The 22,528-nt window shown below is 45.1% G+C and overlaps 1 protein-coding gene across 4 annotated transcripts in view; it reads right to left on the bottom strand.

Annotated features, from left to right (window-relative positions):
* The window catches only part of SLCO5A1 (solute carrier organic anion transporter family member 5A1), a 163,980-nt gene extending 158,824 nt beyond the window's left edge, over positions 1-5,156 (bottom strand). For 3 of the 4 annotated variants that reach the window (XM_033202419.1, XM_033202417.1, XM_033202420.1), the window contains exons 1-2: positions 4,946-5,156; positions 1,868-3,278 (exon numbers count right to left, since the gene is read on the bottom strand). In XM_033202419.1, coding sequence (XP_033058310.1) covers positions 1,868-2,774 — 907 coding nt within the window. In that variant the 5' untranslated portion in view covers positions 2,775-3,278; positions 4,946-5,156. Of the gene's footprint in view, positions 1-1,867; positions 3,499-4,945 lie in introns of those variants that run through there. The other variant, XM_033202418.1, reaches the window with a different exon arrangement.
* Positions 5,157-22,528: the final 17,372 nt, after the last annotated feature.

The raw sequence follows: 22,528 nt of genomic DNA on the forward strand, positions 1-22,528 counted from the left end.
CTCACGCACAGGTTGATAAAGCAAGCATGACAAAATAAGCAATCATCGGGTCTACATGGTAGGTATACTGGTGCTTAGTGTACTATTGTTTCAACTTGCCTGTGTGTTTAAAATTTTGTCTTAATAAACGTGAGAAAACATGAAGGCAAGGTAATAAGCAAGCTATTCTTCTCTACCCAGAAAGGAAATTCCTTTCTCTTGCAGGTAGTAATAAAAATAAGTTATAAAACTCTTTTTCTGACCCATTGAACCAGTTAGTGGGGATTACTGAGGACTCAAACACCCCTCTATAACAGCTTCTGGGGACAGTAACTACACCGAGGACAAAGCATAGCCCTCTTATATTGGATATCATTTATGCTGTCCTTTGAAATCTTACTATTCCAAATCAAGGGTCCTATCAGCACATCGCTAATAAACTGCTAAATATAGCTAGTATTTGTTTATTTACCATTTTAATTTTTTTAGGAGATGGGGTCTCACTACGTTTCCCAGGCTGGTCTCACGCCCCTGGGTTCAAGCAGTCCTCCTGTCTCAGCCTTCTCAGTAGCTTGGACTACAGGCACACACCACCACACCCGGCTTCCATTTCGGTTTTTTTCAGTAAAGGAAAATGCTTTAGCTTGTTTAGGTTGCACTCCAGCAGAGGAAAACAAAAATCTCATCTGGTATGACAGCCATTGATCCTTCTTATGGGTTTAAACCCATCCCTTAGAAGTTCAGTTTTGAAGAACCAGCTACTACAGGGAAGTGCTGACAACCTCGAATGTCTAGGATATAAATTTTCATACCCTCCACAACTGCTGCCTGGCCTAACAGGAGCCCCCTGTACTTAACTCAAGCACCCCGTTTTTAGACGAGTCAATGAAGGAACATCGACATCCTAAGAGAGTTCATAATCATTCCCTAATATCATTAAATATTTTTATTGACAGCAATAAAAATAGCTTTGGATAAACCTTATAACCTGTGGTATTGCTTCTTCATAAAGATAAGCCAGTCATTTGACATTATTCAAATTTTTGTTGTTGTTTTTAGACAGTGGTGCAGGTGACATAAAAAAATAAAAAAAAAAAAACCAGGTATGAATCCCAGCACTTTGGGAGACCGAGGAGGGTGGATCACCTGAAGTCAAGAGTTCAAGACCAGCCTGACCAACATGGTGGAACCCCATCTCTACAAAAATACAAAAATTAGCCAGGCGTGATGGGTACCTGTGATCCCAGCTACTCAGGAGGCTGAGGCAGGAGAATCACTTGACCCCGGGAGGCAGAGGTTGCAGTGAGCCGAGATCATGCCATTGCACTCCAGCCTGGGTGACAGAGCGAGACTCCGTCTTAAAAAAAAAAAAAGAAAGAAAGAAAAGAAAAGAAAGAAAGAAAAAGAAATACAGGTATAAAGGGAATAAAGCATGATGTATGTAGTCTGGCCACACCACCATCCCTGCTGCTCTGGGCAGAAATCAGAAGCAGCAGCAGATAGAAGCAGAAAATCATTCAAAACTTCACACACGAGGTACTGCTATTCCTTCCTCAACAAGTGTATTAGAATATAAACTTGACAAATTGGAGCTTTTCCATAGGTAGGTAGCAACAGAGAGAAGCATCGCCCCACAGTTTAAAGTTGATGTTACTTGGGAAAAGACAAACATGAAGTATGAGTCTGAAAATTAGTTTCAAGAACTCTCAAGTAACTGATTCTCTCCCAAACTGAAAACACATCACAGCAAGGCTAAAACATAAAATAAAGTGAACTTTAATCTATAATATACATAAAAATGTGAAAGAAAATGCTTCCTTTTGATTTTTATAAGGAAAGTAAGTTTCAGTGTGAGTGAAACATATCTGAGAGAACAGGAAAGTCTTACCTAGGTACAAAGAGGAGTTCTCTTTCTTGACATTGTCATCTAAGTAGGTTGGTCCCAGGGTATAAATAGGTGTGGAGCCCATTCCAATGAGAATCTGCGCGCAAATGAATAAAGCCACATAGACCCAGTGATTATTTCCTCCCGAGTCCTTCGGACAGGCCGGAGGCTCCAAAGTGGCGGTGGAGTTGCCACCCTGACATAGGCCGTCGTTGGGGGCCGAGGCGTTCAACTCTTGGATCTGGTAGGGGGGCGAGATGAAGTGAGGTAAGGCGAAGAGGGCTGCCCCGAAGGCGATGAGGAGTCCACCCACCGCCAGCCACAGGGGCCGCCGACCCCGGCCGCCGAAGTAGCTGACGAACACCACCACCACCAGGTTCCCGATGTCGAAGCAGCTGACCAGCAGCCCCGACTCGGAACTCTTCAGACTGTAGCGCCTTTCAATGGTGGTAATTACGCTGCTCAAGTACCCAGAGACCATCAACGCCTGGATGAAGGTCAGAAAGCACATGCACACCAGGAAGCAACGGGAATCCGTGAGGACCACGTAGAGGCACCTTCTCTCCTGGAGCGTGGCCAGGGCGGAGGACACCGAGAAAGTTTTGCTGAGGTCCACCCTGTGGTTACAGTCCCCGAGCCCCGCCGAAGTGGACGGGGCAGAGGGACTGGGGGCCAACTGGTTCGGGCCTTGCTGCAACTCCTCGTGGCCAGAAGAATCCGCACAGCCAAAGGCCCGCTTGGCGTCTCCACTAGTGGGACTGAGGCTCGGCCGGCAGGAGGCGCTGCTGAGGACCGGTAAACTCTTAGACCTGAAGGTCTCCCGCTCGCCCCTCTCTTGGACAGCTCCTGCGGTGGCCGGCGCCTCCAGCTGCTCTCCCGGCCCCGGCTCCAGTCCAGTGCCTTCGTCCATGGCGCTTACAATTCAGATTCGAGAGCTGATGGCACCCAAGCACTCCGGCCCGTTTCATCCACCGGCACGAGGGGCCGAAGCCGGGCCCACTCAGTCTTGCCCACCTGGGACTGGGGCTGGGGGCACAGGGCCGCGCAGCAGGGCATCCTCACCAGCTGGAAGGCGCCCAGTGCATCCTGATCACAGACGCTACTCCAAGGCTCCGCAGCCGCGTGCCACCGGGGGCAGGGGTCCGCGCGGTCCTGCGATGAGCCCTGCTCGGCGTCCCTCTCCGGGAGGTAGCTTGAGGCAGGCGTCTCGCGCGTCCTGGGCTCATCCCCTCCGCCGCCGCCGCCGCCGCCGCCGCCGCCGCCGCTCGGCCCGCGGCCAGGAGCGAGTGCACCCCGCGCCGGGCGTGGGGGGCACTTAGCACTGCTGTCCGCACCGCATCCCACCTCGCTGCGCCAGGGGTACCGGGTCCTCGCTGCCTGGGCTCGCAGCACCCTCGGGAGTGAAGCTGCCAACCTGCAAGGCGGAGAGAGGGTGGTCAGCGAAGAGCAGCTGCGACTTGGGGCTAGCGTCCCAGAGCCCCGGGACCAGCGTTAGGCGACCCTGAACGGTCCCTAGAGGAACGGAGGAGTGAGCCGGGAGCGGAGCCCCGAAGGACTAGGCAGCAGCCGGTTGCAGTCTCTAGTCCGGGAACAATAAGCAGCAGGCGGTCGGCGGAGACTCTACCTCATTGTCTGCCGCGGACCTGCCCCCGCCCCGCCCCTTTTGCCTTAAATATTGCGTTTACTTTTATATGTTAATAATTATCAACCTGGCAGCTCTGACTCAGAGGCAGTGTCTTTTATTCGAGTGAACTAATTGCAACCTTTTCGTACTCCTACTCCATTACTCAAAATAGAAAATGCCCAAAAGAACAAAGGAAACTTTTTCACAGACACACAATGTATTCCCTGTCCCAATTTTTTATAAAAGGAAAAAAGAGGGTGGGGGTAAACTACGTGTGTAGAAATGTGTGTGCACACTGGCGTGCGCTGGCACGTGTGTGCGACTAGATTTGAATCTGCTCCACCAGAGACACGCATTCAAAGCCGAAGGCAGCAGCAAAAAGGTCAACATGCTTGCCTCTTTATTCCCAACACCAAAAATAACCCCCTGCCCGAAAGAACTCTTCAGTTACAAATACCAGGGGCATTCGAGGCTGTGGCCCGCACTAAGTTCCAGAGCGCAGTATCAAACGAAACCGAAAATCCGTCTGCTTTGTCGAGAGCTAGGGAAGCCACAACCAAACAAAGAGATCCCGGCACGCTGACAGAGCGCGCGCGAGGAGCCCACGGAGCCGGCTGGGCGCAAGCCGGCCGGCGGGGAGGTGTGCTATTGACTGAGCGCACCCCGCGAGCGTGGGCCTGGGGAGCGTGCGCGCGTGCGCGGTTACACACACACGCACACACACAGACACACACACCCTGGCGTGTTGGAAACGCTCTCGCGATCTCGCACCCAGCTTGAATTCAGCGAGAATTGAAAACAGGTGTGCCCCCGGGGTAAGCCCCCGCCCCTAATCTTGGGGACCCCCACTCCACTCCTCCAGCCTGGGGCGAGGACAGGGGTCAGAATATGCACCAGGTGGAAGAGAGCCGAGCTTCACTACACTGGGTTTCGTTTTGCGGTTCGCCTTTGTGATGCTGCTGAGAAAAGAAAGCAGGAAGGGCAAGGGAGAAAGGCAGAGAGGCTGGGCGGCCAAGGGTGGCCTCTCCGGCATCTCCCTCAGCTGTGCTGGGCCAAACCCTCTCCCAGATTCCCGGCCTGCCAGCCACTCACAATCCCGGGCTTCCCCGCCACTGCCTTGCCCAGGCGCCTTCCCGGGGAACCCCACCAGCCGCTACGTGAGAAGCCGGGGAATCCCAGCAAACTCTCGCCGCGTGCTGGGGGCGTCCGAACCCCCTGCCTGGGCGAGCGCCCTCACAGCAGCGCAGACTCGGATGGATACACGGATCCCAGCAGGGAGCTCTTGAGCAGGCGTGGAATCCCAGGGACACCCCCTGCGCGCACATCACACACACGCACACCCTCCACACACACACACACACACACACACACACACACACACACACAGCTCGTAGGAGGACAAGACCGCCGGCGACAGCCCGCCGCGCTGCCCGGGCGCTCAAGCCGCGGCTACTCACTAGCGAGTCTGTCAGTCTGTCTGCCTGGCTGAGTGGAGCAGCGGGAGGGGGGCACGGAGCTACGGGAATAGTTGGGAGCCGCGTGGGGAGGCAGCCTCGGTCCAGCCGAAGAGAAATCAGTGAATGAGGCTGTGACTCAGACTGAACTCTTCCCCCCACCCCTCACCTGTCACCCAAGCCTCTCCTCCACTCTAAACAGACACACGCGCACAGAGACGCGCCCGGAGAAGAGCAGCCGAGGGCGCAGGCGCGAGGGCAGCCACCCAGCCCAGCCCTCCCACAGCCAGCCACCCCGCTGCCCTTCACCTGCGCGGCCGCGGGGGTCGAGGAGCGCTGAAGCCCCGAGGGGGCCGGTCTCTAGAAAAGTCAGCGGCTGAGGCTGACAGCCCACTCTGAATAAATAAATCATTTCTGATTGTTTATTCCGTGCCTTGGGCACCCACCATGTCTCATTCACCATAGTAGGTTCTGGGACCAAAGATAAACAACACAAGATATTTGGTAGGAAGAAACCTCTGACTTGTGGGGAAAATACTCATGTAAATGGCTTAAAACAACGTGGTACATTCTATGCAGCCTGCTACTGGAAAAGCCAGTATCCATTAGCCTTCACTTCCACGCAGCAGGAAGAAGAGAGGCACCGGGGTATGGTGCTGCCGGTCAATAGGTAGATGAGCTGCCGGGAAGATTGCAGGGATGGGGCAGAAGACCAGACTGCAAGAGTGGCTGAGGAGGAAAGGACACCACGGGTTTCCTAAGTTGTGTACTGTCAATACTGTGGAGGCAGTGATGTTCCAACTTCCTCACCAGACAGCTGGCATTGGCAGTGACAGGTAGACAGATGTGAGGCCACACCACAGGCACAGAAGTGGGTTGGGAGGCAGTCTGAAAGCAAAATGTGATGAGGCATTGGCAGGGGGCATGGAGAGGAGGGAACTGGGCAGCTGATGCAGTCTGCAAGACGAGAAAACGGGCCAAGGTGGGATGACTCCCAAGTTTCTAGCACCAAGTTGGGTGACTAGGTGCCTGACAGCCAATAAAAGCACAGGGGGAGAAACATGCTTGAGGGGAAAGATGGTTCTCATCTACATGTGTTGAGTTTGAAATGTTTGGGGGACATCCCGGTGTACATGTCCCATAAGCCATTGGACACACAGGAGGTTTGGACTAGGGATATTGACCAGTAGTCATCAGCCCAAAGGTGGCACAAGAAAGGGTGGAATGAATAGGGAAGATCATCCAAACTGTGAAGAGATCTAGGAGAAGAGGGAACAGCCAAAGGAGGGAGACTGGAAGCAAGGTCAGAGAGGTATGGGACGCATCAGAAAAGCCAAAAAAGCAGACAACCGTAAGAAGGGAAGTGTCAGATGTGCACAGACTGTAGGGAAGACAAACAGGATGATAACTGGAAAAAAAAAAAAAAAAGAGTATCTGCGGGCACTGGTGACCACTGACAGAGTAGGATAATGCTCTAATGGAGGAAAGGAGGTTGCTCACAAGTACCAGTGACAATGCTGGCCACTGCTGCTAAGTCAAGGCCCCTCCACTGGCCCTTGGCCTTACCCAATGAGAGCATTGTCTCCATTTTACAGATGTGACAAGTGTGGAGAGGTTAAGTAACTTTGTGTAGGCACACAGCTAGTCTGTAGACCATATGAACCAATGTGCTCCAAAAGACTATGTTCTTACTTAACCTCTTAACCCTGACTCTCTACTCTCTCTCCTGTCATTGAATAACATCCTGACTCATCAATGCACCTTGATTCTGTTGATTATCTCCCTTTAGTCCAACAACCATCTTATCTACAGCGATCCTTAGAGAACAATTAAGGCCAGCTGACAGTAAAGAACACTCAGTGTGTATTTGAAGTCCACGCTGAGACAGCATCGATCTTCTGGCAGCTGCAAGACTGACGTATCAACCGAGGCATTTCTTCATTCCCTGCCATTGTCTCCTTCTCTTGAGATCGCCATCAGGCCCAGTCACTTTTCTACAAACAGGCAATAGGACTCCTGCTGCCACCCTGCCCAGATTTTAGTCTTCTGCTGATAAAGTGGGCAAAGATATGTGGCACTTCCTGAACCTAAATACTCTTCTGCGCTCATTCTAAATCCAAACAGAATCAACCTACCTCCTATTACCTCCTTCCAAGCTCTGTGCCCCATTCTCTCATTTCAGGCTCAGCTTCAGACATCAGTAAATTCAATGTGATGCATCAGGTGCCATCGCAGGACTTCCCTACTTGAAAATCAAGCAATCATGTCCCTGAAACACACTGTCTTTATTCATGGTCAATTACCATAGTTAAAGTAGATGCAACTGGGAGGCTGAGACGGGCGGATCACAAGGTCAGGAGATCAAGACCATCCTGGCTAACCCTTTGAAACCCCGTATCTACTAAAAAATACAAAAAACTAGCCGGGCGAGGTGGCGGGCGCCTGTAGTCCCAGCTACTCAGGAGGCTGAGGCAGGAGAATGGCGTGAACCCGGGAGGCGGAGCTTGCAGTGAGCTGAGATGGAGCCACTGCACTCCAGCCTGGGCGACAGAGTGAGACTCCGTCTCAAAAAAAAAAAAAAATGTAGATGCAACTCTAAGATCCTATGGATTTTTTTATTGCCACTAATAGGTCATGATTTACAGACAAAATTTTAAATGTTCCGATTTTACTCACATAAGAAACAAGAAGAAAACATTCAGCAAGAAGCATTTCTTTTGCTTTATCGTTCCCAGCTAAACATAACTTTAAAAAAGACAAAATTTTAAAAGGTCCGATTTTACTCACATATGAAACAAGAAAACATTCAACAAGAAGCATTTCTTTTGCTTTATCTTTCCCAACTAAATATGACTTTGAAAAAGACCAGCACTCCTCATTAGCCCTAATTGTCTGATTAATACAAAGAAACGGACTCATATCATGGGGTTCCACTACCCCAAGATAGTGTTTACTACCCTTATTTCACTCAATGTTTATAGTTAGTTTGACCAGAATGCCTGCCTTGTTTGACATTTTGGGAGAGGAAGCATTGAAGACTGTAAACCCTCTTCAAACTTTCAGACTTAACGTTTGCTTCTTCCAAGTCCATCAAGTTTATACATAAATGACTTCTTTTCTGATCTTATAACAAGTATGTAGCCTTTGGAATTTCCAGGGCAGTCTACAGGTTTAAAATCTGGCCGTCCTGGAGAATGGGCAGAAGAAACCTGAAGATAACCTTTTCCCACCGCCCTTCCCTTCCTTCTTAAAGAAGGTTCACTTCAGAGGTCTCCCAGATGCAACAAGAACCGAGTTTTTGGTTCAGAATATTTTGTAGGTGCAAAATAATACATAGTTGCCAGTACCATAATTGAATTAGGTGTTGGTTGTTTAACAGGAAACACATTGGATCTTTAAGGTAGCCCCTTAATAGGACTCGGCATGTATACCCTTCCTTGGAAGTGAATTTCAGGTTGGGTAAAACCTGAGGAGGAACAGATCTGGCGCTGGGGTACAATGAATGCAGGCAATCACTCCAACCCTGGTGGCTTGAGGGCCTGGCAAGTGCTAAAAGAGTATAGTGACCAAGTGTGTCCAAAGAGACTTAGCACTGCAAGTCCCACACCCCAGGAAACCACAGTTCCATGAACACCTGGAGGCTTGGCTCCCTGTAAAGAAACTGCCGCCTCCCTTAATATAATTAAGCCAGATTAGCTGGGTACTGCGGCTCACACCTGTAACCCCAGCACTTTAAGGCTGAGATGGAAGGATCCCTTGAGAACACATTTCTACTAAAAAATGTTTAAATAGCCAGGCATGGTGGCATGTGGCTGTGGTCTCAGCAACTCAGGAGGCTGAGGCAAAAGGATCGCTTAAGCCCAGGAAGTAGAGGCTGCAGTAGACTGTGATTGCACCACTGCACTCCAGCCTGGGCAACAGAGCAAGATTCTGTCTCAAAAAATAAACAAACAAAAACCAACAACAACAAAAAATAATTAAGCCAGGCTGGGTGCGGTGGCTCACGCCTGTAAATCCCAACACTTTGGGAGGCTGAGGCAAGCAGATCACCTGAGGTCGGGAGTTTGAGACCAGCCTGACCAACATGGAGAAACCCCGTCTCTACTAAAAATACAAAATTAGCTGGGCATGGTAGCACATGCCTGTAATCCTACTCGGGAGGCTGAGGCAGGAGAATCCCTTGAACCGGGGAGGCGGAGGTAGTGGTGAGCCGAGATTGCACCATTGCACTCCAGCCTGGGTAACAAGAATGAAACTCCATCTCAAAAATAATAATAATAATAATAATAATAATAATTAAGCCAGATACTCCAAGGCTAGTAATGGAGGAAACTTCCCTGTGAAGAGGAGACAGTTGTCTCAAAAAAAATCATGTTCCCTTGAAAGATGTTTCATAACTACCACCACTGCCACCTTGGCCTGGAAAAGAAAGAGGTCGGATGGGAAGGGGAAGGAAGCAGGTTAGGAGAGAGGCAGTCCTCCGTGGGCTGTGAGCATCTCTACATGTTTTTCTTGGGTGCACCCAGAACGCAAAGCCCTAACCACTTCTGAATACGGAAAAACTCAAACTGCGTTGTCCTCTGCTCTCATACCACAACAATCAACACAGAAGTCTTCTGTGACCAGATGTTGGCGGGGAGTCTGCACCAACAAACAAGCAATCAGTTCTGCAGCAGAAACCAGCTGGACGTCCTCCAATTCAAGTCCATTCTGACACGATCTACCTCAAGACAGCATCAGATCCCACAAGTTGAGGGTTGAGTCCCACAAAACTCCCTCCTCTCTCCCCTAGACACCAGTGTAGGCCTGGGCCTCCGAAACGTCTGACCAACTAGCTTCAACTTGGTATTCCCACAACCCCTTTTTGGGTTTAATTTGCTGGACAGGCTCACAGAACTCAGAGAAACACTTACGTTTACCAGTTTAATACAAAGGGTATCAGAAAGAACACAGATGAAGAGGCGCACAGGGGGAGCTATGTGGGGAGGCGCACAGAACTTCCATATTTGCTGTAGGTGCACTACCCCTCAGAAACCTCCACATGTTCAGCTGTCCCAGAAGCTCTCTGAATCCTGTCCTCCTGGGCCTTTTTTGGAGACTTCCTTGGATAGACATGACTGAAGACAACCACATCAGACGGTGACTGGACAAAAAGCAGATGATCTAATACTGATAGACTGAGTGGGGAAACCCAGGAAGGCCTGTCTGTCCATATTCTCCTTGGTGTCTCTGTGCTGCATTTGTTCCTTCAGGGTATGTGGCAGGACTGTCTCTGAGATGAGGGTCTTATGACCTCCAATCAGAAAGACTGCCTTGGGGCCGGGAGCCGTGGCTCATGCCTGTAATCCCAGCACTTTGGGAGGCCAAGGCGGGCAGATCACCTGAGATCAAGAGTTTGAGACCAGCCTGACCAACATGGAGAAACCCCGTCTCTACTAAAAATACAAAATTAGCCAAGTGTGGCGGCACATGCCTGTAATCCCAGGTACTTGGGAGGCTAAGGCAGGAGAATCACTTCAGCCTGGGAAGCGGAGGTTGCAGTGAGCCGAGATCATGCCAATGCACTCCAGCCTGGGCAATAAGAGCAAAACTCTGTTGAAAGAAAGAAAGGAAAGAGAGAGAGAGAAAGGAAGGAAGAAACGGAGGAAGGAAGGAAGGAAGGAAGGAAGGAAGGAAGGAAGGAAGGAAGGGAGGGAGGGAGGGAGGGAGGGAGGGAGGGAGGGAAGGAGGAAGGGAGGAAGAAAGGAAGGAAAGAGAGAAAGCCGAGGTCATGCCACTGCACTCCAGCCTGGGTAACAAGAGCGAAACTCTGTCAAAAGAAAGAAAGGAAAGAGAGAGAGAGAGAGAAAGAGAGAGAAAGAAAGGAAGGAAAGAAGGAAGGAAGGAAGGAAGGAAGGAAGGAAGGAAGGAAGGAAGGAAGGAAGGAAGGAAGGAAGGACTTCCCTGGGCAGGTGAAGAGAGAACAGGGGAAGGTCAGAAAGAGATTGTGTTTCCCGAGGCCTGCTTCCAAGGCCTACAGTGCCCCAGCATCAGAACAGATGACTGTTATGTCAGGAGCCATGGATGAAAACATATATGTGTATATGTATGTGTGTGCATGTGTATGTAGTAATGTCACACCACTCTTTACCCAGGCCATTTCTTAGAGTTGTGTTTGCAGCCAGCAACCTGGAGGGATGAGGTAATATTTTCCCCTGGGCAAAGAGCCGGCTTGCTGTTTCTGCTTATTGAAAAGCAATGTATCCTCTAAGCTCAGTGCTCCTCTCCCATGATGCAGCCCATCATGTGCACAGGCATCTGTAATGAACTCTTTGCATCACCCTGTGGGACTTGTGGAGCATGGGGAACCAGCACAAGCATCATTCTCACCCTCTGGCTACTGCCTTTGCCATAAGTAATAACATCCTTAGTCTCTGACCCTGGAGTCTTTTCTCCCCAGTATCCATGAAACCCTAGCAGGATAACTTGTCATCTTGGAAGAAGGGTAAAATCCTAGACACTACACAGTTCTTGACCGGCACTGCCTAATTTGATGCTTCTACTCAGATATTAATTTCATTTATACTCTATGGTACAGCTGACCTAAGGTCTGAGCTGTTAAACAGGTCTTTCCTCAAGGCTAAAGGCTAATAAAGGAAAATATATTCATGTGATAAAACAAAACTAACTGTGTTAGATGTGGTTGATTGGCAGTCAGTGAGCACTCTCTACTTTTCTGTTCTTTCTTAAATGGCAGAGTCTGGAAAAGCTGTAAAAGTACCTTTTCCAGATTCCCTGCGTATCAGATTCTGGATAAGAATTGATGTACTCTGGCACGTTTGGAAAGGTAGGGTGAGGCACAGGCGATATCCTTTGCGGCTGTCTATGCCAGCAAGCAGGTCACAGGGACACGGCATTTTTCTGCTTTGGTCCAAATTTTTGTCCAAACTCCAGCTTCTAGATGTTGAGAGGCACTTGCAGTATTGACTGCTTTCTGATTTCTGGATTCAGTCACTACAAGATGCCCTGAAGTCAAGAGACCAATGAATGCCTTTGACTCCTCACCCTACAGATTGTAGCGGAAGTACCAGCTTTCCTGGCAGGACAGATCTGCAGTGTTACAGCATCACTCCTGGTGACCCAACCTCGAGACCATGTGTCCAGGTCTTCTGGATATTCTGTAAGCCCCTAACCTCCTGTAGTGAATCCCTTTCTGCCTAAAAATGCAGAGTGGTTGCTCTATCCTGCCCCTGGACAAGGATCTAAATACTAGGTCATCAGTTAGAAAATTACAGCTTATCAGTCACAGTCTGGGATCTTGCTGTCAGCTTGCCTCTCTGTAGCAGAAGTCCCTTTTAGGATCTACTTCAAGGACAACCCTGAATTGTAAACTTCTCAAAATCTAGATCCAGAGAGCAAAGCCCAGAGAAAGCTGGAATTTCTCTCTCTATCCTACTTTCTGGGTTTCCATTACCTATCTGAGGACATGCTTCTTTCCTAGATCCGTAGAAAGATCCATGTTTCGGCCGGGCGCGGTGGCTCAAGCCTGTAATCCCAGCACTTTGGGAGGCCGAGACGGGTGGATCACGAGGTCAGGAGATCGAGACCATCCTGGCTAACACGGTGAAACCCCGTCTCTACTAAAAAATACAAAAAACTAGCCGGGCGAGGTGGCGGGCGCCTGTAGTCCCAGCTACTCCGGAGGCTGAGGCAGGAGAATGGCGTAAACCCGGGAGGCGGAGCTTGCAGTGAGCCGAGATCCGGCCACCGCACTCCAGCCTGGGCGATAGAGCAAGACTCCGTCTCAAAAAAAAAAAAAAAGAAAGATCCATGTTTCAGAGAACCCAAAGGTGGTGATCTTATCCCAGAGCACAGAAGAATAATTAACACAAGGCGATACAAACAGCACAATCACCGCAGAGACACACTGTTGAAGTCCCTCTACGAAGCAGGTGGGGTAGTATGGGGTTGTCATTTCCTTACACATGGAAACGAACAGATACTCCAACAGTTCTAAATGTACCGTTTCAGACCTGCTGTTATCCTTCCTGGCTTCCCCATCCCTCTTCAGAAGGCCTGCTTCATTTGTAGGACAGACAGAATAGAATGATGACAAAGAAAGATCCCAGCTAAGCACCGTGACTGGAGCCTGTAATCCAAAGTACTCTGGAGGCTGAGGCAGGAAGAGTGCTTGAAGCTAGGAGTTCAAGACCGACCTGGGCAACATAGCAAGACTCCTATCTCTTAAAAAATGCATTAATTTTTTTAAAAATTGTACAGGACTTCATAGCAAACCAACATGATTAAATCTCTGTGGTGAGTGTGTGGGTGTCACTATACCATCTTTGATTACAAGAAAGACACCCTCAATTTTAAGATGCACCATTATTTCATGGACCACTAAGAAGGAAAAAATGCTGCCAATTAAATGGCACACACCTTAATGATTAAACAGAGAAAAAGAGGACTTTGTTGCCAAACCACATAAATTTAGTTCTGGCTCTGTCACTTATGGCAGTATGGATTTGGGCAATTCACTAAGGCTCTTTTTACTCAGTTTCCAAGTTGGGGTTAAACACAATACCTATTTCAAAGCATCAAATGAGATAGCATGTGCAACACGTGCTTAGAACATACACACAGACCAGTGCCTGGACCAAGGTAGGTGCTTAAATATTAGCCATCGTTATAGTTACGCCATGCTATCTTTTGCATTCATCCTAAAAATATTTTTTCTCTCTGCTTGTTAGAGTGCAGGGGACCCTGTATCTTTTGTTTCATAGTGGTCACACACTTCTCTAGGATTAGCTCCAGCCTAGAAAATTATTGCCAGGCCAATTAAACATCCTGTCTTTGGGGGTTCAGTATTGGGTTGTTTTTGTTTTTTCACCTTTTAATCACCAGAATCCCCTTCTTATCAATAATTCCACCACCACTCAAGAATTCACAAAAGTAAAACAAAAATGATCTCTCTCATTTACCATATTAGCACTACAAATTTCACAAACATGATTTCATCTTCACTATCAGGGAAGCATTATCAAACCCTTTAATAGAGTAGGGAGCTGAGAATCAGAGATGATCACCAACTTGCCCAAAATCACACAGCATAGAAAGTAAGGAGAGAGAGCCAAATCCAGACTAGCTACGCTCCAGAATCTACACTCCTAGCTATCTTGCTCAATTTTCTCCAAAAAATGCTATGATCCTTTTAGGAGCTCATCTATTGATTAAGATAAGACATTTCTCTGTAGTGCAATATTTAAGTACGATGAAGCAATCCAAATGCAAATAATACATGCTGTAGTTTTGAATAAAAATACAAAATAAGCTACCCCATACAGCCAAGATCTCTAATGACTAGGATTTGGTCTATTACAGGACTGCCGAACCTGAGAGTAACCAGTCCTGGTTTCATTGCCAACTCATGAATTTTTCACCAGCCTTCTCTGTCCGCCTTTCCTTTACTACACAGTGAGCCACACTCCTGGAACAAGCTTCCCTTGAAGTTCACCCTCTGAGCACCACAGCCCCTCTCCAGCCTGCATTCCACTGTTAAGGTTGAGAAATATCTGATCATTAGTGATGAGAGAGAAAAACTAGCCTCATTCTCTGGTGGCCTGTCTTGCAAAAGAGAGATGAAATCAAGCCTGGCTTCCTGATATTCCAAATCACAAACATCACACACTAGATTTTTTTTTTTTTTTTTTAAGTCATGGGGCCAGATGTGGTAGCTCACACCTGTAATACCAGCACTTTGGGAGGCTGAGGCAGAACGATCACCTGAGGCCAGGAGTTCAAGACCAGCCTGGAAAACAAAGGGAAACCCACTTCTACAAAAAATTTAAAAATTAGCCACATGTGGTGGCATGAACCTGTAGTTCCAGCTACTTGGGAGGCTGGGCAGGAGGATCGCTTGAGCCCAGGAGCTGGAGGCTACAATGAGCCATGATTGCACTACTGCAGTCCAGCCTGGGTGACAGAGGTAGACCCTATCTAAATAAATATCACAGAAAGGTGGGCAACTCACTCAGAGTGTCCCATATTTTCTTTTTCTTTCTTTCTTTTTTTCAAAGTTAAGAGACAGGGTCAGCAAGGCACAGTGACTCACTCCTGTGATCCCAACATTTTGGGAAGCCAAGGCAGGTGGATCACCTGAGGTCAGGAGTTCAAGAACAGCCTGGCCAACATGGTGAGACCCTGTCTCTACTAAAAACACAAAAATTAGCCGGGCACAGTGGCACACACCTGTAATCCCAGCTACTCAGGAGGTGGAGGCAGGAGAATTGCTCGAACCCCGGAGGAGGAGATTGCAGTGAGCCAAGATTGTGCCACTGCATTCCACCCTGGGCAACAAAGCAAGATTCTGTCTCAAAAAAAAAAAAAGAAAGAGAGAGAGGGTCTTGCTATATTGCCCAGGGTGGAATGCAGTGTCTACTGACAGGCGCAGTCCCACTACTGATTCTGCTCCACATCTGACCTAAGCCAGTTCACCTCTCCTTAAACAACCTGGTGGTCCCCCGCTCCAAGAGGTCACCATATTGATGCCAAACTTAGTTCAGACACCCAATTGCTACAGCACACTACAGCTCAAAACTCCTGGGCTCAAGCAATTGTTCTGCCTCAGCCTCTCGAGTAGCTGAGACCGCAGGTGTGCACCACTGAGCCTGACTTCCCTTAACATATCTTTCAAACAGCCTTTTCTTTATATTGAGATACCTGAAAAGGGCTCTTTACAAAATCCATTCTAATTCCCTTCTCTCCTCTCTGCCCTCCTTTATTATTGATGACATTTTTGACAATTATTTGATTATAGAAAAACTCCAAAAAGTCAGGATGAAGTGCTGATTTTTGTTTTGTTCTGAGATGGAGTCTCACTCTGTCACTCAGGCTGGAGTGCAATGGTGCAATCTCGGCTCACTGCAACCTTCACCTCCCAGGTTCAAGCGATTCTCCCTGCCTCAGCCTCCCAAGTAGCTGGGAATACAGGCGTCCACCACCACACCCAGCTAATTTTTGTATTTTTAGTAGAGATGGGGTTTCACCATGTTGGCCAGAGTGGTCTCAAACTCCTGACCTCAGGTGATCCACCCACCTCAGCCTCCCAAAGTGTTGGGATAACAGGCGTGAGCCACTGCGCCCATCCAAAGTGCTGTATGATTTTACTCATCACTGCTATTGACTTCGGCATATGCATACACAAGTGCCTGTATTTTTGACCTGACATCTATGCTCCATTCTCTTGGATTTCAGGTATAACATGACAATTGTTCTAGTTCTTTTGCTGTAGCTGATGAATACAAAATAACCCCATAGTAGAATGTACCATCTGGAAGATCAAGAAAGTGATTTTATAGGATTTTGCATTCCATTTGAGGGCTGCAGAACCTGTCATCAGATAATGGGATTTGAATGATAAAATGAACTGTCTCATGTCAATCCCTTCGTGAAAATTAGAGCTTTTAAAGTCTAGGCTTAGCTTGCTTAAACTGAGAAATGGCCAGGGAAATAGTCATGTCAGTAGAAATATAACATCTAAAAGTCAAGATCTTCTTCCCTTCCTTTAGTTGTCATTATTTGTGAAATTTCACACCAGAAGACAATTGCGATTTTTTTGAACCGGAAAGAAATATTGTGAAAATTAGCTCATGTTAGACCTGTGATGAATCTTCAACTCTAGAAAAGAAAAAGAAATGTGCTCTAAGAAGAAATAAGAGGCTGAGTACGGTACACCAAGCCTGTATTCCCAACATTTTGGGAGGCCAAGGCAGGTGGATCACTTGAATTCTGGAGTTCGAGACCTGCCTGGCCAACATGGCAAAACCAAAAATACCAATATTAGCTGGGTGTGGTGATGCATGCCTGTAATCCCAACTACTCAGGAAGCTGAGGCAGGAGAATCGCTTGAACCCAGGAGGCAGAGGTTGCAGTGAGCCAAGATTGTGCCACTGCACTCCAGACTGGGAGACAGAGCAAGACTCTGCCTTAAAAATAAATAAATAAATAAAAAGAAGAGATTTATAGGCAAACAAAAACATGCATTTGCTTTCTGTACTATGTACATTCTTCCCCAATCTTCCCTAAAGAAAATATCCCCTAGGAAGAAAGGTCTGAAACCTTGAAAACTACTTTTACTAGTCTTAGAAACGTATATAACAAATATGCAAAAACATGAACAAGCAAAGTAATCCAAGCTGTTGAAAACATAATAAGATTAGCTTACTCGTATGCCTCCAAGACAGAATGCTATCAGCCTTCTGCAATTATAAGACCAAGACTCTGACTTCTGCCAGGTGCAAAATCCATGGAGAGAAACACTCTATAGATGAAAAAGACTTGAGTTAGACCCTGAAGACTAAGTAGAATTTTCACATCTGTGAATGGAACCCACAGCCTCTGAGACAGGGCAACCCCTGCTAAAGGAGACAAAACAGAAGGACTCGGGCAGGATGTCTCAGGGATGCTCAAATTGCTGGGAAAGTTGGGGCATGTGAAGGGGAAAAACAGGAAGGAAGATAGAAAAGATCGTCTCCCTTGGCTGAGAAGTTTGAACTCTAGTATGCAGGCAACAGAAACTCATCAAAGATTTCTAAGCAGAACAGTGACAGGATCAAGCAGGACTTTATGAAAACTGATTTTTCAGGAAAAGCTGGGAGGGATTGAAATAGGATGGAAACTGCAGGTAGAAAGACCACTCTCAAAGCTGTTAGAACAATGCAGGCAAAAGACTGAACCATAACCCTGGGCTCAGCTATACAAGTCAAGACTGGGTATTAGACCACTGTTGTTTTCTGATGTCAAATCAATGATTTTAGATTGGAGGGAATTTAGGAATTGTTTTGCCAAAAATTCACAAACCTGTGGCAAAATCAGACTGGTGGTAAAGTGCATGCGCGCGTGTGTGTGTGTGTGTTTGTGTGTGTGTGTGTTTTGTGTGTGTGTGTGTGTGTATAAACATGTATATAAATATATACATAATGTTTTTAGCTTTCTGAGTTAGTTAACCAAAGTTTTAAAAAATGGGAGATTTCAGATGAAAACCCCAGATTTCTGGATCTTTGAAATTTGGCATTGTCATATTGGGCTCAAAGCCCTTATCTGACCCTCACCCTGCATCATCCTCTTAACCTTCATTTAGTCCCTCCCATTCCTGTCCTGCCATTCATACCCCAATCTTAAAGATGAAGACACTGAAACCTGAGGAAGGTAAGGAGTTTTCCCAAAGTTTCACTAACAGTTGGTGGCAAAGTCTGCAAGGATGATGTAACATAATGCCTGTCCCATTCCCTACAGCAACTTGACATATGTGATCACTGTTCCTCACAAACCCTTAAGAGTAGACATCATTATCTCCATTTTGTAGAAGAGGAAACGGGTTGAAAGATTAGGTAACTTCCCCAAAGCCACATAACTGGTCAGCGGTGGAGACAATGTTCAAACCTAGATCTTTCCAGGTCTTTCTTATTACACAATTAGTGTAAGATTCTGAAACCAGACAAACCTGCTTAAAATCTAGGCTGACCATTGACTGGCTGTGTGATGGCAGGGATGTTACTCAACCTGTCTGAGCGTCACCTTTTTGGTTTTCAGACTGAAATGAGCATGTGTCTAACAGCAATTAACACATGTTAATTATTTTATAGTCACAGTTTGCTTTTTGAGAAAAAACACTGTTAGTGGATTTGATCAGATACTTTATTTGTGTTGTTGGCTCTGAAAATCTTTTTAATCCCCCCAAAATAAAATCCAACTCCAAAGATAGTGTCAACCACTGATGGTATTCTAAAAATTGTGACATAAGATCTAAACCTATTTCCAAAAGATTCCCAAGAAAATCAGGGGTAACAGTAGCAGTATTGAAGTAGAAATCTCACACAAGAGACAGGGATGGAGGCATATGTGCCCCACGGCTCACTCCTCCTTCTACTTTCCTTGCCAATGTTCCTGTTTGTCAAAACCAGCAACATCTGGGTCCCACACTACAAAAGGACCCAGAAAATATAGTTTATAGCTTCCTAGCCCCTTTGATACAGAAAAGTATGCAAGAAAGGTGCACCAGTCATCTGCATCTGTCACAAAATTGCCCTAAGAAACAGCTTGTCAGCCATAGAAGAAAACTGTATCTCATTCTTTTATGGTCACATTTTGCTTTTTGAGAAAAAGCAGTGTTAGTAGATTTGATCAGATACTTGTGTTGTTGGCTCTGAAAATCTTTCTAATCCCCCCAAAATAAAATCCAACCCCAAAGATAGTGTCAACCACTGATGGTATTCTAAAGATTGTGTCATAAGCTCTGAACCTTCTTCCAAAAGATTCCCAAAAAGTGGGCTTAACAGTAGCAATATTGGAAGTAACATTTAGCATCCTACTTTGAAAGGGACAGTGCTCATTAGGATAAAGACATTCTAAAATGTTTGCTTTTTAATCAGCCCTAAAAGTCACAGACATACCTCACTGGTGTTACCCTCCAGCTTCCTCCAAGGAAGATAGCCAAACACTTGATGGTGAGCAAAGCCATTACCGCCTTGACTTCCTGCCAGAATTCTTACCACTATCAAACTTTCAAAAAAGGTCTTTGATTAGTGGATCTTGCAAACAAAAGCACTGCAATGATTCAATACTTACATGGAAATCCTCCCAAAAAACAAGTATGCTTCAAAAAATCATATTGCCTTAACAATGACCATGTTCCCCTTTGGTTGAATTGGCCTCCTTTGTAAGATTCTAATTACGCAAAATTAAGGGGTTTTGGGAGGTTTTTTGCTTGTTTGCTTGCTTTTGTTTTTTGTTTAGTTTGGTTTGGTTTGGTTTTATCGTGACAGGACTGGCATGATAAATTTTATTCAAGACTGACAAAATGATCCCTAAAGTAATATACATGTAGACACTTTAAAAAGTCCAGATGTAAAATTTCAAGAAAACTTTGAATTCAGTCCAAAGTCAATATTAAGTCAAAAGTTGAACCAGTTCTACAAATCACAAATACTATTTTCCTTCTTAAGTTCATGTATTTTCTGAGATAGATTACCAACTTGGTTTTCTTCAATATTGGTATTTGGAATAATTTTAACATGATTTGACATTTTTAAGTTCTAAATCTATACTTATCCTGAATATCTTCTTATAATTAAAAATGTAAATCCAGAAGTGATAGCTCTTCCTTACAGAAGAATTCCAGTTAATAAATGTAGAGGGATTGAGAGAAATAGAAAATCAGCATTAGAACACCACAGTAGTAAATGCCACAAGCAAGATCTGCCAATGAATAGTAAAATGAGCAAAAGTTTAAGCAGAAACGGGACATTTGCATAGTCTCAGGGTATCTCCATCACATATTCAATAATTACAAGGAAAACACAATACGTTTACAGTAGCAAATCCTAGCAGACACCACCTTAGCATAGTGATCAAGGTTAACAACACTGGAAATACATTACAACATCAGGTATCCCCTGTTGTGATACACTGTCACAGACTGGAAGACACAGCATAGACATGACAGCTAAATGCAAGGCTGGGTCTTGGAACAGTAGAAGGACATTAGTGAAAAAACTAAAATCTCTGCTTTTTAAACTTTATACTTAGTTAGTATTACATCAAGGTTAATTTCTTAATTTTAACAAATGTTCTATTGTTATGTAAGATGTTAATACAAGGGCAAGGTGGGTGCAGAGTATACAAAAACTCTACTTTTTTACAACTCTTCTGTAAGTCTAAAATTATCTCAAAAACTAAAAAGTTAAAAAACACACACATATGTATATATGTGCATAATATGTGTACATATATGTAATCAAGACTTCATGGAAATTGGCATCTTGGGCACTCAGTCAGTAAAAGAGTAGTGCTCTCTTCTGAATTATTCATTGTCTTACTCATAACTTAGCTGTAAGGTCCTCCCCCTTCTAGACTTTTAATCTCAAGTATAAATTTCTAATTTTCATGGAAAAGCCTTTTTTAAAAACATTCCTATATTAGGCCAAAAATGAAATCCTAGAATAAAACTATCACCATATTATCTTATAAAATTACTCATCCCAACCATAAGACCCAGCCAGTATTTTTACTACATTTCCTCTCCTCATATAATACATTTGTGTTGGTTTGGTTTATGAATGGAGACAGCTAATATATTTAGTATTTACTCATAGGCCTGACAGTCTAAGGGAAAAAAATTATCACTTGGGTATCTTATGAAGAAACAGCTGTTTTTCCAAGAACCAATACTGTGTACTCAACTCAGACATAAAAAGTTATTTACCTAAGTCTCTTCTATCTAACAGCATAGAGCTACCCAAGCAAAGTCAACAAAGACCCTTTCAATATCCCTTTTCTTAAATTAGGGTCTAAAATGACTGTTAATAATGGTAATAAGTGTCTTTTTATCAAATAGGCAATTTTATCTTATGCAATTTAGGGAAGTAAAGATAAACATAAAATCTACCTTTAAATGAAGAAAATAATAATTTCCCACTCTAACTACGGCTGATTCATTCCCTGACTATGAATCCCCTTTTACCCTCACTGTTTTTAACTATAAACTGAGATGAAATCTGCTCATAGGTGAAACTAATATTTCAGATGGAGAATGATATCACCAAGTAATCATAATTATTACTTTTTGTAGTCATCATTTCTACTCGCTGTGGCATTTACTGTTTCATCTGTATCTCTCTATCACAATGCCCTCTATAGAAGCAGCAATAGTGAAAACATAATTACACTTCGGGAAAAAAAAAAAACAAATAATTTTCAAGTGGATCTTTATCCAAATACAATAAAAAAGCAAAAAAGAAAAATGTCTGTAAACATTTTCATTTTATCTCAATGCCATTTCCAAATTCACCTTCCACTACTACCATGAACAGCAGAAGTGGAAAAAACAAAAAACAAAAAACAAAAACCTCTAACCTAATGATCTATACAAAAAGGGAGACAATTTACTCACTACACATTGCAGTATATTCAAGTGGTGAAAAGATATAAATTCTTTCAGAACTGCCATACTATCTGGCTGTCAATATAGTCTCTTGAATAATTATATTAAACATATTACTACAAAATGTACCAAAAAGTAGAGAATAATACTATATTTGTGAATTGCAAATAACAAAACAAAACAGAAGTCCAAGAAGGCTAAAGTCTAAGCTATAATTACACATGAAGTGTATGTTGAAAGCAGTCACAATGTATAAAACTATGACAAGATATCCAGATGTTTAAAAAAACACATGCTGTTTGTCCCAGATTATATCCACTTTCATCTGGTAGGTTTCTGATAAGCCTGTTAAGTAAAATGTGTTTCCCTCCTGCTGATAAGAAGCAGCTTGCAGATATCCATAAATTTTTTAAGAAGGAGTGAGTCTACTTGGCAATATTGGTAACTCCATAGTTTCCTATGACATTCATTCATCTGAAAACTGAAAACAACTCATGACTAAAATATTCTTCCATTCCCTTGCCAGTTTTTCAAGTTTAAAATCAAAGGAAAGTTGGAATGTATTGCTTCTTGTCATCAACAGGCATTTCAAAAAGAGGGTAATTAACCAAATCAAGTGTTCTTTCTGGTCAAGTTGGTAACAGGATTCCATTCTGTTCTAAATTCTT

This window comes from Trachypithecus francoisi, unplaced genomic scaffold (assembly GCF_009764315.1).
Source record: "Trachypithecus francoisi isolate TF-2019V2 unplaced genomic scaffold, Tfra_2.0 Lachesis_group7, whole genome shotgun sequence".
In the NCBI taxonomy this organism is placed as follows: Eukaryota; Metazoa; Chordata; class Mammalia; order Primates; family Cercopithecidae; genus Trachypithecus; species Trachypithecus francoisi.